Source organism: Malaclemys terrapin, chromosome 10 (assembly GCF_027887155.1).
Source record: "Malaclemys terrapin pileata isolate rMalTer1 chromosome 10, rMalTer1.hap1, whole genome shotgun sequence".
NCBI lineage: Eukaryota > Metazoa > Chordata > Testudines > Emydidae > Malaclemys > Malaclemys terrapin.
Window position 1 is genome coordinate 34,118,914 of NC_071514.1, and position 14,889 is coordinate 34,133,802.

The 14,889-nt window shown below is 40.0% G+C and overlaps 1 protein-coding gene across 1 annotated transcript in view; it reads left to right on the plus strand.

The window, feature by feature from the left end:
* RAB8B (RAB8B, member RAS oncogene family) overlaps window positions 1–4,496 on the plus strand; it is a 42,630-nt gene extending 38,134 nt beyond the window's left edge. The window contains exon 8 of the mRNA XM_054041761.1: window positions 198–4,496. Coding sequence (XP_053897736.1) covers window positions 198–290 — 93 coding nt within the window. The 3' untranslated portion in view covers window positions 291–4,496. The remainder of the gene's footprint in view (window positions 1–197) is intronic.
* The last annotated feature ends 10,393 nt before the right edge of the window (window positions 4,497–14,889 follow it).

Sequence of the window (14,889 nt, forward strand, 5' to 3'; positions counted from 1 at the left end):
GGGATTTCCATATGGATGCATTAGTAATGTGGTAATTTGAGTTTCCAAACTATCCAGCTCCCAAGAGATTAATTGTCAATTACCCAGTAAAACTGCCCCTCTGATTGCAAATATTTCACTTATGCTTTGGAGGCTGTGGAGTGAAGGAAAAGGGAATGCTTTTCTCCATTCATAACATAGTTGTTTTGTTTTTTCAGAATGACAATAGTTCACCAGGGGCTGGTGGGCCGGTGAAAATAACTGAAAATCGATCGAAGAAGAGCAGCTTCTTTCGATGCACGCTACTTTGATGAACTCCTAATGATAGACTGCAACACACTTAGAAGAACCTTTTCTGCTTCTTTGAAAGCACAGGGTCACAAAGCCTCAGAAATAATACCACCAAGCTGCTGCTGAGAGCTTCAATGAACGTTGACTGCGTTAAACAAAATACCAAGTGGATTTTGCTCACTAAGTCCATCGACCTGTCAGGCTCCTTTTTCTCAAATGTGGAAGCAATGAAGTGGAGACACACAAATGCAGGACTTAATTTTCTTCATTACTTTGTTTTAATGTCTGTTGCAAAAGCTGCTACATTTCTTTTAACTTTGCACATACATATTAGCCTTTTATTGCCTGTTACTGCACAATCTAACACTTGTGTTTGCACAGTTTATTGTCCTGTAAGTAAGTTCTTTAACAGATTTGTGCATTCTTTTTACCATTTTATTTTAAGAAGCCAGAAGGAATAGATTAAATCACATCTCCAGTAGTCTTTACTCTACACATGTGATCATGTCTGCCATATGGATATGTTTAACATAATGGGGCTTATTAAAACAAATTGGCATTTAAGAACTTGTATAGGTTTTTATTCAGTTTTTCTCACAAATGCACAAATCCGTTCATACAGAAACTACTGCGTTTTCTATTCTGAATGTAGGATGTTTCTTTTTTACTGGTTTTTACCAAACTTAAGAGAATCTTTTTAGAGCAGAGTTGTCTTCTAAATAGATGTAGCTTTTGTCTCATTTGTTGAATGCACCCTTAAACCATGTGAATGAACCCCAGTGGTCATTCATTTTTCACCTAGTTTTCCTCTGTTAGCCCAACTCATCTGCTCCTTTGTTTTTGTTCTTGTTTCTGATGACACTTGAGTTGAAATTTTCAACATAACACAGGTGGGCATCCTAGCTATCACTTAAGTGACTTGTGCTAGCTAAGCTGAATGAGAGTATTCAAAACTCCTGGATTCTGTTCTCCAGTGTATGAAGAGTAATTAGTGATGCTGAGGATGTTTGCTTCATACCTCTAAACCTTGACCCTAGCTTCCTGTGTAGTCACTATAGTTAAGTCCCATCAGTAAAGAAAATGGCACACCAAGGCTTATGATGCAATATTATGCAGCTGATACTGAATGTGTAAAGTGTTCAGTCTGCACAGGCAATTATAGAAGTTAATCATCAGAAACTGGTGCAGTGATTTAGGCTGCTACAAGCCAAGTTGAAACTTAATTGCCTTTCTCACTCCTCTGAACACCTGCAACCTAGTTTATGTATTTTATCACTTATTTGTTTTTCAAAGATCTCTCTCCATGAATGATTAAAATTGGTGCTTTAGTTTGTTGTGCCAAACTTCGACCCATTGTTAGCTTTAACTACAAATTTAACAGAGTCCACCACTTTGGTTATAAGGTGCAGATGGATTGTCTTGTTGACAAACTGCTAACTTTTCTGACATGTCTGCTTGTTTCACTACAGTCACTTAACTTTGTGGTAACAACCAATCCACTGGTTAATATGTTAATGTTTCACTCTGCTTCAGTTTGGGATGTCTGATATTGACTTTGTCATCTTGGGGTCTATCTCAAATATTTTGAAACTAATTCAGTGGCTTTCTACACATTCTCCGCACACCACTACTTAATTACAGTTAAAGTGATCCTTGTAATTAGATTGTGAATCACAATCTCCTATTCTAGTTCAGTAAGAAGGCACAGCAAAATATTTGAGGTAGCAAGAATGTTCAAAACAAAAACAACCCTAGCTGCTTTGGCCTACACTTTGCATTTTCTGGGACAGGCTAATGCAGTTAAGTTTTCTGTATGATAACAAAGTGCTTTCTATACAGCAACTGTTATGACTTCAGTTATGAATGTTAATTTTCAGTAATTTACCTCTGACTTATTTGGTGTCGTAACACACAGATTTGTATCTTGGGGTTGTCTGCAAACCAAAACTGACATGTTCTGTGGTTAGCAACTTTTACAGAATGCTTTGCTTATGTTGTATTTCCTCTGTCTTCTTTCTATTTGGTTCTGTGTATAAACAAGATTAGTCTCCATGAACTTCCTTTTGAAAGAGCCTGTAAGTGAGAGTCTATAAAGTGCTTCTTGACGCAGCAGCAAATTGGGGTATCTGCTCTGTTGTATTAAAAAGAAAAAAATCCTTGCTATTTTCTTACATTTAGCTATGCTAAACTGTACATAAATTTGAGGTAAGACCATAGGAAATTCACTTTATGCATGATAAAATGATACAGTAAATATTTCACTTTGCTTAATGTTCATATAATGCTCATCTTTCTCTATTTGTAGAAGGACTTAGTGACAGGTAATTTTGTCAGTCCCCTGCTGAAACTGAAGAAATCCAGTTTCATGTGAAAACATTATGGTCTTATGGATAAGGTAAAACACTTTTTTTTTTTTTTTTTTGCAGCAGTATTAAGTGGTTGAGGGGCGGCACTTTATCAGTATATTAACTTTTGATAATGGTCAACATAGACCTATTTACTCATACAGTCTGTTGTCAGACATTGAAAAATGTGCTGTATTTTAGCATGTAAATCAGCTGATTATGTTTCACTGGGAACTTTTTCTAGCTATATTTTGCTTTAGGCAAGCAGACAAATAATAACTGTTATATCTGAGCATCAGTTGCTGGGTGCTGCAGGTTTTCCGAATACCAGTATGATTGTTTTGTGCAGTCTTTTTTGTTGTAACTTTACTCAAGACTATAATCTTAATTTTGAAAGACTCTTTAACTATACCTCAGCTGACTAATATTCTAATATCCATTAAAATGAAGGTGATCCAATTATTCATTATACAAAGCAGAAAATGTGCAGCCTGCCTTGCTCTAAAGACCTCCATTAGCCTTTAAGGAAAGGCAGGCATTTCTTTGGGCTTTGTTAGGAATAGAAGCTACTTGCTGTCAAGTTGGGGTTTTTTTCCCCCCACAACTCTCTTCTTCCCTCCCAGTTTGTGCAGTGTGTTCTGTTTTTTTTATTATTATTATTTGTTTTGTTTTGTTTTTTATTATAAATGGTGAGAAAATAGAACCTGGAAAATATATGGTCTCAATGCTTCTTTTTCTATAGCTTTCAATCCTGTGATCAGCAAACCATGCACATACAATGCTTAGTTCTTGTTGAGTAAACATATAGAATACTTGATTTGAGGTTAGTTATTAAATCTCTTAAAGTTTAATTAATGTTAAAACTTCGAAACCACATATTAAATGTAATGCAATTTACCTTTATTGAATGTGGGGGTTTCTACAGTACTAGTCGAGGTTTTTGAAAAGTGCAGTTTTATAAATGAGGTATTTCCTGTCACAAGTGCATTTCCTCTTTGTCTTTTGTTTGTCAAGTGAAATCACATTATTTTCACAAGCCAAAAGTGGAGGGGGTGTATTTTTGAGGGGGGAGGGAAGGGAAATTCTGAGAAGAACTCTTGGTGGGTAACAACTTGGAAGATACATCAATAGTATATAAAATGCATAAATTTGTTGCTAATTTGTGGAAATGCATCTATCATCTGATTATGTAATTAAGTGAAATTTGCCATGTTAAAGTTTAAGAACAAGCTAAAGATACTGGCTCCTTCCCTCTACTGCCCCCAAGCTGCTTGTGCCACATTACTCCTATTAATATACCTTGTATTTCAAAATGCCATGGAAAGGCAGGACTTCTCACTTTTTCTTTGTTTCCAGTGAATTTAATTATGTTAGTGCATTCCTATGGCCTTATAAACATATATTTTGCAAATGACACTTTTACTTGGGATTACAATTATTTTAATGCAATATACAGTTACTAAATTCAGACTAAAAAGCACGGCCCTAAAGAAAATGCTTAATTTTCAAATAGAATTGTTCTACCATGTGTGTGTTTAAGCACATTTTATCACTGCTCCAAAGGCGTAATGTGAAAATCCTGCAGATATAAAGTGAACTTGTCATGTTAACTTGTAAACTTAATCATTAATTGTGTACTGATACTGTGTTAAAAAAAGAATGGTTTTATTATTCCATGTGAACTTTTTTTACAATAATGTGCATCTCAAATAAAATTACATAATGAAAAATATTCAGCTTCTTCTATGAAGTAACTCCATGTAATCAATCTTATGCAAGTTGCATTTCCACTCTATTCTAACACACGATTATGTTGGGGAGGGTCCAACATAACTCATGCAAAGGTTTTGTTTAACTTCAATAAACTTCCTGAATAACTTGCTTGCTTCTGAAATTGACTCTTTTGGGAGTAGCTTCTTCAAGAACTTCTATCCCTATACTAATTCCTTCTGCATCAGAACAAGGGGAAGTTTTAAGGTGATTACTAGGAGGGAACACTTGAGTATCTTAAAGATCCGTGTTAAGCATGTGTTGAAAGCAAGATTAGACGAACACTAGTAGATGTAAAGTGGGGTGCAATCCTGCATTACCAGAGAGACAAGTGGGGTGGGGAAGAAGTGGAAAGTATTGGGCCATCTAGTCAATCTCTAACATTTGTGATTAAATAAGCTTATGCGAGAGGGGAAAAAAGTCTTTCATTCTCCAATAGACTTTGGCATTCTGAGGCACATACAATTGACTGCCCCCAGCAAATACTAGGACTGCCCAGGCTAATTCAAATGCTGAATGAGTATTGAGGTGTCTGACAAAAGTAATTGCTAACAATTGCATTACTAGCAGTACCAAACTTGGCAATTAATACAGTTAACTTTGTCACCCGTATCACTTGTAATTTTAAACAGGGACTATTTGGGAAAGGATTGAATCTGTTGCATCAAAATGGGAAAATGAACAAACAAGACATCTTGTCTTAACACTTTTCTATAATATCCGTATCCTTAGTTTTAAAACTATCTTCCCCAGAAGTCATTGCCGTTACTTCTGGTCTCCAAACTTAAAACCTCTACTGAATTCAGAGTCTGCCAATGGCATCATAACATACCCACTTATCTAACTTTTCTGCCTCCCAGCAGGGTGGATTTGATTTACCGTATATACTCGTTCATTAGCCCGTTTGTTTATAAGCCACCCCCCCAAGATAAGATGGTTAGGTAAAAATAGCAAAAACTGTACGACCTTTCATAAGCCGACCCTATATTTCAGGGGTTGGCAAACTTTGGCTCCTGGCCCGTTAGGGTAAGCCTCTAGCCAGCCTGGACGTTTTGTTTACCTGGAGCATTCACCGGCACGGAACCCCTCCGCTCCCAGTGGCCGTGGTTTGATATTCAATTCAATGATTCCACAGAGTTAAAAATCATCAAATTTTGGTGTAGACCCGTTTATAAGCCGACCCCCGCTCTTTGATGTGTCACGTTTTTACCAAAAATATTCAGCCTATGAATGAGTATATACGGTAAATCAAATTGATTGAAATCATGATTTCAATCACTAGTCAGGAAGACTTGATTTAATCATGGATTTGTACGTAAAAGTGCATTCTTGTTGGTTGTTATAACCTCAATACATATTCTTCACAACTCAGAGATGTAGGTTTCATTTTTAGAAGGTACACTACATTTTTATAGTAATTTATTTTGAAACTTTTCAGATTAGTTTTATAGCTATATCAGAAAATGAATGATTGTTCGGTTATTTAATTGGCCAAAGGTAATTGAAGCAGATAGTTTACCTCCCAATGACTTCATAAATATCTCCAATTCAACAGGTTAATCATTAATATTTGGAGGATTTTCTTGTCATACTGTATTAGGAGGAGAACATCACCAGACAGACATGTAAATTGTTTTATTTAACTAAAACAACGTTATATATTCTGGATTTTTTTCTTAACGGCAAACAAAATATTTTAACAAAACACGCATATGAATGTTTGCATTTAGTTAAATTGAAGTTTTTTAAAATCAGGGTTTGTTTCTTAAAATTTTTTTAACTAAAACTGTTAAATGAAATATTAAAAAAAAAAAACAAATTAAATAGACTATGACAGCCAGGTCAACAAGAGAAACTTAAAATATTGGCTTCTGCAGCTAACTCAATCGTCGTTACCTTCATTTTCCTGCTTGTTCGTAATCTGGAAAAGAAAAACAAGCTTTCCTGCTTTTTCAGGTCCCATAGGATTTCTCAATTTGGAATGAATTAGTCCACAGGAAGAAAATATTCTTGCTACACGGGCAGAAGAAGCTACTGCTGTTAAAAGTGAGATTATCACTTCAACAGTCTCTGAATCCAAGTGCTTAAGTGACTTCCACCAGTTCACTGGTGTGACTTTCTTTAAAACATCATCATCAAACATATATTTCTTGAATGGTTCACTCTTATCTCAGAAGTTTATTATAGTTGGCATCATGGAGGGATGATTGCTGGATGTCCATATCATAGCCAACTCCTCTTCTTTAGCAGTTAAGGTTTGACCCTGATGTAACGGGTTAGATCACAGAACCCTGACTTGGGAGCCGTCACCTGATGTGCCAAGACTGCTTCTGCCCTGGTTTTCCTGCCTTGTCAGCTTAGGACTTCAGTGCCCTGCCTGGTTTGAGCCAGATTTGCTAGCCTGCTTCAAACCCAGACCCAGGTCTGAATCACGTCCCCTAACAGCTGTAGGCTTACGTGAAAGCAGCTAACAGAAATGTTCTTGACTTTAACACTCAGATGCCGAACTCCCAATGGGGTCTAAACCCAAATAAATCCGTTTTACCCTGTATAAAGCTTGTACAGGGTAAACTCATAAATTGTTCGCCCTCTATAACACTAATAGATAGATATGCACAACTGTTTGCCCCCCCAGGTATTTAACACATGCTCTGGGTTAATAAGTTAAAAAGTAATTTTATTAAATACAGAAAGTAGAATTTAAGTGGTTTCAAGTAGTAACAGACCAAATAAAGTAAGTCAGCAAGCAAAATAAAATAAAATGTGCAAATCTATGTCTAATCAAACTGAATACAGATAAGATCTTCACCAGTTCCAGAATGCTTCCTTTTACAGACTAATCTGTTAGTCTGGGTCCAGCAATCACTGTCACCCCTTGCAGTCACTGTCCTTTGTTCCAGTTTCTTTCAGGTATCTTTGGGAGTGGAGAGGCTCTCTTTAGCCAGCTGAAGACCAAATGGAGGGGTCTCCCCTGCCTTAAATAGACTTTGTCTTGTGGGTGGAGATCCCCTCCTCTCTCCTATGCAAAGTCCAGCTACAAAATGGAGTGTTGGAGTCACCTGGGCAAGTCATATGTCCATGCATGACTGAGTTCCTTACCAGCCAAGCCACATTCCTAGGAAAGCCTAGATGTGGATTGGTGTCTCCAAGTTCATTGTTGGCTCAAGTGTTTCTTGAATGGGCACTTACTGAGAATAGTCTTTTCTCAGGAAGCGACCAACTGCTTCACTACAGCCTACTTAGAATCAAACAAGTATGCAGCCAATATTTATAACTTTAAATACAAAAATGATACATGCCTACAAATCGGATTAATAGGTTCAGTAGATCATAACCTTTACAGAGATATGTTACATGGCATATGCAGCATAAAACACATTCTAGTTACGTTATATACATACACATAAGAATATTTCCATAAAGCCTTATGGGGGGCACCGACTGTCACACCTGGTACCTAGTACTGAGAATATTTGCAAGAAAATGAGCCGGAGATAGTGCTTGTCCCATTCGTTTTTTAATGCTTGTAATTTAACTCTGTCATTGCATATTTCTCTTGTTAAGATCTCACTCAGTTCCTTCCAAATCTCAGTGTCAGCAGCAAAACAGCTATTTCCCTGTCCCTCCCTTTTCACATTTATCTCCAGTCTTCTTCTCCTTGTCCAGCTCTAAACATTTTTGCTGTTAACAAGCATGTTACTCTGGAGGCACACATCCACAATTTGAGAATTGCAAAATTAAGCATCTCTGATGGTATCTTCTAGACTGAGCACTGAGTCCCAAAGATTAACCTAAATAATTATACAGAAGCCTCTGGAACCCCATAAGATTGGGTCCCTAATCCATGAACTATCAGAACTATCATTTACATAACTTTTCTTAAATATTACATGAATATATTGTCTCATACTACAGAATTATAATTTATAATCCCTATTCCATGATGAGATATCTTTGAGCTATAATGTATCTTTATCTTTAGATAGGTTTTGTTCCTCAAAGCATTTTATCATTGATTTTTATCCACCCTGCCTCCCAGTTTGATTCTCACTTGGACACAGTGCTAATACATATCACTACTACATCTTTACCATTGAATGCAACTAGTGCCTAAACAGTTGCTAAAATCTTCCTTCTATATGTCCTTTGGCATAGCATAACACAAGAAGATATCCAACCTCTTCATTCTGAGAACTACTTCATAAGAGTAGTCATGGACCACTACTTTCTTGTCCCCATTGCTCATTCACACTGTTACTTTTTGTGAATCACCTAAAGACTGGTTAGAGAACTGCAGACTTAGGGCCAGGTTTTTAGATGTGCTGATAACTTGCAGCTCCTGATTTGAACTGGTTTTTGATGCTCAGCACTTCTGTTAATTGAGCCCTTTGTCTCAAGTCTTGGAGATATAATAATAAATTGTTCATTTTCCCCCTACAACAGCATCTTATTTTGTGTGTATTCAATTATTCTAGTATTTTCCCTCCATCTCCAATAGAAACTTTTACCCTTCATTTAAAGAAAATGGTGCTTTTATTAAAATTTGTGTAAATTCTCATCTTTATTTGGGTAAAATTAGTTTCACTTTAGTGCCTCATCTGTCCCAAAAAAGATGACTTCTTTGAGTAGTGTCCCTATGGATGCTCCACTGTAGGTGTGTTTGCATCCCCGTGCTGCTGATCAGAGACGTTTGGTAGCAGTCTGTCCTGCCTGCACATGTGCTGCTCCCCACCTGCCACGAGACTAGCCAGCGCACGCAGACAATCCCTCCTTAATTCCTTCTGAATCGCCCCTGGCTAGAGACAGAGTTATAGCTGTCCATAGAGTAAACTTTTTAGAATAGTTAACTTTAGCTTCTCTTGAAGCTTTTTCTTTGTTACTTCATTTGTATTTTTATTTGGCTGTGCTTGGGGAAAAAAAAGAGGGTTTGTCTTCCACCCACCCTGTTGGGGGGTGATTCCCCCTCCCCCCCCCCCCCCCCCCCCCGGACAAGAGTATGCTCAGCTTCAAAAAGTGCTTCAGTTGCAAGGAATCTATCCCAGTGACTGATGGACACTTGCAGAGTGTTCGCTGTCTGGGAGAGTATATTTCACAAAAGTGTGCCTTGCATCAACAACTGAAGCCCAGATCCAGGAAAGAGAGAGCGCTAGGACTCAAAATCCTACTCCTAGAGTCAGCCCTTCAATTGCCAGAGCCCCAGCAGGAACTCTCACCACAACCCTCTATTTTGAAGGGCGGTGAGCCCAGGGAGACAAACCACTAATAAAAGGTCTGTTAGTCCCTGTAGTGAGCCCTGATCAAGCCAAAATGTTCCTCGGGTCCATCGGTACTGACAGCACCTTTTATTGAGCAAATTCCTGATTTTTCACAAGGATCAATTCAAGGCCATAGTCAACAAGGGCTAACTGGAGGCTAAAACGTCCCGTCAGTCCACGTTAGATGCAGATGACACAGCGGCATGCTTGATTTCCACGGCCATAATGATTAGATGGGCTTCTTGGCTTCATTTATCCAGCTTCCCTAAAGAGGTCCAAATTACAGCGGAAGACCTTCCTTTTGAAGGGATGAAGTTATTTGCTGAGAAGACTGATGCATCCTTTCACACGTTGAAGGATTGTAGGGCAACTATTCAATCCCTCAAGATCTATACTCCTGCCTACAAAAGAAAGTACATCACAATGCAAATCTCCATACTTGTCGCAGAGATCTTATGAGCTACAGAAGAAGAAGCCTAGGTTCCCCAGATGAAAGCAGTCAGGATCTCAGCCAACTTCCTCTCCACCTTGAAACAGTAGTTTTTGACGGGTTGGTGAGGTGCCTGTAGAACATTCTCCTTGCCATCTCGTGCTGGAAAACCCCACCCATCTCTTCGGAGATAGTCTTACCCAATTCTGCAGCACCTGGGAACGGATAACCTCTGACAAGTGGGTGCTGGAGATCATCCAGGATGGATACATCATCCATTTCTCCTCCCTCCCTCCTCCCAAACACTCTTCCCTGTTCCTTTTCAGGGACCCTTCTCATGAGTCTGCTACATCAGTAGGGCTACTGGGCTGCGCTCCCCTGGGCCGCTCCCCGGGCACTCCCGAGCCACACCCCCCCCAAGATTTAGTTGGGGTATATAGTAGAAGTCATGGACAGGCTCAGCGTAGGAGCCATAGAGCCTGTGCCCGCCCATCTTAGAGACTAATGCTTCTACTCTCACTACTTTCTAATACCAAAGAAAAAGGGAGACCCATACTGGACCTCGGAGCACTCAACAGATATATCAAGGCACAGAAGTTCAAGATGGTCACCCTATCAATAATTATTCCAGCATTCGAGAAAGGAGACTGGTTCTTGGCCCTCGACCTCCAAAACCTCCGAATTTCCATCATACCGAGTCACATGCATTACCTCAGATTCACGCTAGACCAAGACCACTATCAGTACAGAGTACTCCCTTTTTGGCCTCTCATCGGCCACCAGGGCATTCTCCAAGGTCCTTTCAGTAGTGGCGGCCCACTTATGCTCTCAGGGCATCATGATTTATCCTTACCTGGATGACTGCTTTCTTGGGGCATGTTCTTTCACCAGAAGCCAGCAAGTCATCCAGGCTACACTGAATCTGGGCCTACAAATCAACGCACAAAAATTGACATTAACACTGGTACAAAGACTAGAATTCATAGGAGCCAACCTCGACTCCATTCAGGTAAAGGTGCTCTTCCCACATCACAGGTTCCTCAGCCTCTCCACACTGTTAGAGATAGTACAATCAGCGCCCAAATTTTGGCCAGACACTGCCTCCAATTCTTGGGGCATATGGCCACTGACACATCAGTCATAGCTTGTCAGACTACACATGAGATGTGTCCAAGCCTGGTTGTTCTGTTTGCAGGCCGAACAGAGACCGCATAAACAAATTATTATTAATGCCCACCAAGGTCAATCAGTCCTTGGAGTGGTGGTGGAAAGATCCAGTGAACATATGTACGGAAATCCCATTTGTTCATCCTCCCCCCATTGTTACTCTTGCCAACAGTGCATCTCTCAGAGGATGGAGTGTGCATCTCAATGGTCTCACAGTGAAGATAAATGTTTGCTATCTGAGTTGTGCCTTCACATCAACCTGCTCAAACTCAGAACAGTCAAACGCGTGAGCTCTCTTCCCCCCCGCTGATCAGACACACACACACACGGAAAAGTCATGACTGACAATGTGGCCTGGCCTGCATGTATTACATAAATCAGGGAGGCACCAGATCACATTCCCTGTGCATGGAAGCACTAAAGTTATGCAACTGGTGCATTTCCCACAATATCTTAATATCAGCAGCCTACCTGCCGGGAGTATGCAACAAGACAGCGGACAATCTCAACCCCAAGTTACCATTCAACCATGAATGGGATATAAATTTGATTTTACTACGTGACATATTCTAGCAATGTGGGGACACTGACAGTAGACTTGTTTTGCTACTTATCAGAACAAGTAATGTCCTCAGTACTGCTGCTCCAGACCAGGGATTGGACAACACTCCATGGGGGACACACTTCTCTTCCCGTGGGACAAGGGTCTTCTTTACACTTCTTCCCCCCATTCCCTCTAATTCTGAAAGTCCTGTTGAAAGTGAAAAGAGAGAAAGCAAACATCATACTGATTTGCTCCCACCTGGCCCAGGCAGATATGGTACCCTTACCTGTCACAGCTAACACTGTGTCCAACGATAACTCTCCCAACCACTCAGTACCTGTTATCACAGAACGAGGGGAGCACTCTCCATTCCAACCTGCAAATTCTGCTACTCCGATATCTGGCTCTTTCATGGTTCCAGCACATAAAGACATCGTGCTCTGAGGTGGTCCATGAGGTGTTGTTACACAGTAGGAAAGGAGCTACTCATCATACCTACCTACAGAAATGGAAAAGAGATCAAATCTGGTGTTAGCCCAAAGGTATCGACCCGAATGCAGCCACCCTACCGATGCTCCTGAACTATCTGTTGACTCTAAAGAAATCGAGTTGCTCAGTAAAGGTTCACATAGCAGCAATTGCAACTTTCCACCAGTAGGTAGAAGGATACTCAGTTTTTTTGTCATCTGACCATGACAGGGCCGGCTCCAGGCACCAGCTCATCAAGCAGGTGCTTGGGGCGGCCGCTCCGGAGAGGGGCAGCACGTCCAGGTATTCGGCGGTAATTCGGCAGATGGTCCCTCACTCCGCCTCGGAGCGAAGGACCCCAGGCCGAATTGCCGCCGCAGAGCGCAATCGCGGCTTTTTTTTTTTTTTTTTTTTTTTTTGGCTGCTTGGGGCAGCTAAAACCCTGGAGCCGGCCCTGGACCATGAAGAGGTTTCTTAAAGACCTAGTGAACCTCTTTCCCCAATCCAGACATCACACTCCTCAGTGGGATCTCAACCTGGTGTTAAAAGGACTGACTAGACCACCATTTGCACCTATGGCCACTTGTTCATTAACTCATCTTTCAATAAAGACAGCATTCCTGATCGCCATTACCTCAGCAAGAAACATAGGGGAGAGAGCAGCTCTCATGGCACATCCTCTGCCTTCACTGTGTTCTTCTCCAACAATGTCACTTTTTTAGACCACGTCTGAAGTTCACTCCCAAAGTGACTTCTGCTTTTCATATAAATACACTTGTTCAACTTCCAACCTTTTATCCTAAATCTCATCAGGATAACAGAGAAGCAATCCTCCATACACTCAGTGTGAGGAGAGCCTTGACCTTCTATTTGGACTAATAAGAGCTTTCAGAAAATCACAAGACTCTCTCTCTCTCCATTGCAGATAGATCAAAAGGTATAGCAATTTCAGCTCAAAGGTTCTCCAAATGGGTCTCAAACTGTATCAAGCTCTGTTACCAGATGCATAATGTAGCACCCCTGTCTTTAATATGTATGCACTCTACGAGATTGGTCTCCTTTCCATCGCCTTCTCCAAGGATATCCCTATATCAGAAATCTGCAGATTTCTATCTGGTCATCTGCCTCAGGAACTTGGCTGCAGATGCCAGATTTGGAGTTGATGCTATCATCTATAACAGACTTGACTCTGAAGCCCTAGCCTCCAGTGGTTGGGACTGCTCAGGAGTCATCTACAGGGATGCACCCATAGGGACACTATTTGAAGAAAAAGAAGTTACTCACCTTGTGCAGTGACAATGGTTCTTTGAGATGTGTCCCTATGGGTGCTCCAGGACCCCTCTACTTTGGAATTCTAGTAGTTGACTCTGCAGTAGAGAAGGAACTGAGGAGGGATTGCCTGTGGGTTCTGGCTAGCCTCATGACAGGTGGGAGCAGTGTGTTCATTAATGGTCAGTACAGACTGACCAAATTTCTCCAATCAACAGCGCAGGGACACAGACACACCAACAGTGGAGCACTCATAGGGGGACACATCTTGAAGAAACATCATTACTGCACAAGGTAACTTCTTATGTGAAAACTCTCCAGTTTTTATAATTGGATAAACTTTTTGTAAAGCCCTCTTCCTCCTCCCCCCCCCCCTTATTTATTTTCCTACTGTGGTTTAAAAACTCTAAAATACTTCGTAGGGATCTTGTACACAGTGTTGACATTCAATTTCTAAACACTATTTATACTCTAATGAATAACTATCATCAAGACACTACAAAAATAAATGGAGCTCTTTTACAAGACCAGTTTGAATAAAGTTTGTTTATCCACTAGCCAGGTGTTTGGTTAGTGAAGGAACATGGAATCGCAACCACTAAAAGTTACCGCTTTTTACTATATATAGAGTTTACTTTTCAACCTTCTATTATGATGCACTACATATTAATTTCCTGTCTAAAAATACATTTGGCATATTCTCAGTGAAGGACACATCAGTGTTAAATTGCCAGAGATGACTGTACACATACAGGAACTCCTCCAAGCATAATAAATGTAGAATTACCATAATATGCTTTTGTTAAAACTTAGTGAATCCCAGTTGCATTAAAATGTACCATTCTTGTCTAGCTGGGTCTTTATGAAACTAGTTTCATAGATTTGCTTAGCATAGGGCTTTAAATGGGATGTAATCAACTACTCTGGTCACTTAAAGTTTTCTCTCTGTATTTCAGAGTGGTAGTGTGTTAGTCTGTGTCAGAAAAAGAACAGGAGTACTTGTGGCACTTTAGAGACTAACACATTTATTTGAGCATAAGCTTTCATGGGCTAAAACCCACTTCATCGGATGCATGCAGTGGAAAATACAGTAGGAAAATATATATATCCCGAGGACATGGAAAAAATGGGTGTTGTCATACTAACTATAACGAGAGTAATCAGTTAAGGTGGGCTATTATCAGCAGGAGGAAAAAAAAAATTTGTAGTGATGACCAAGCTGGCCTATTTCCAACGGTTGACAAGAAGGTGTGAGTAACGGGGGTATGGGAGAGAAATTAGCATGGGGAAATAGGTTTTACTTTGTGTAATGACCCATCCACTCCCAGTCTTTATTCAAGCCTAATTTAATGGTGTCTAGTTTGCAAATTA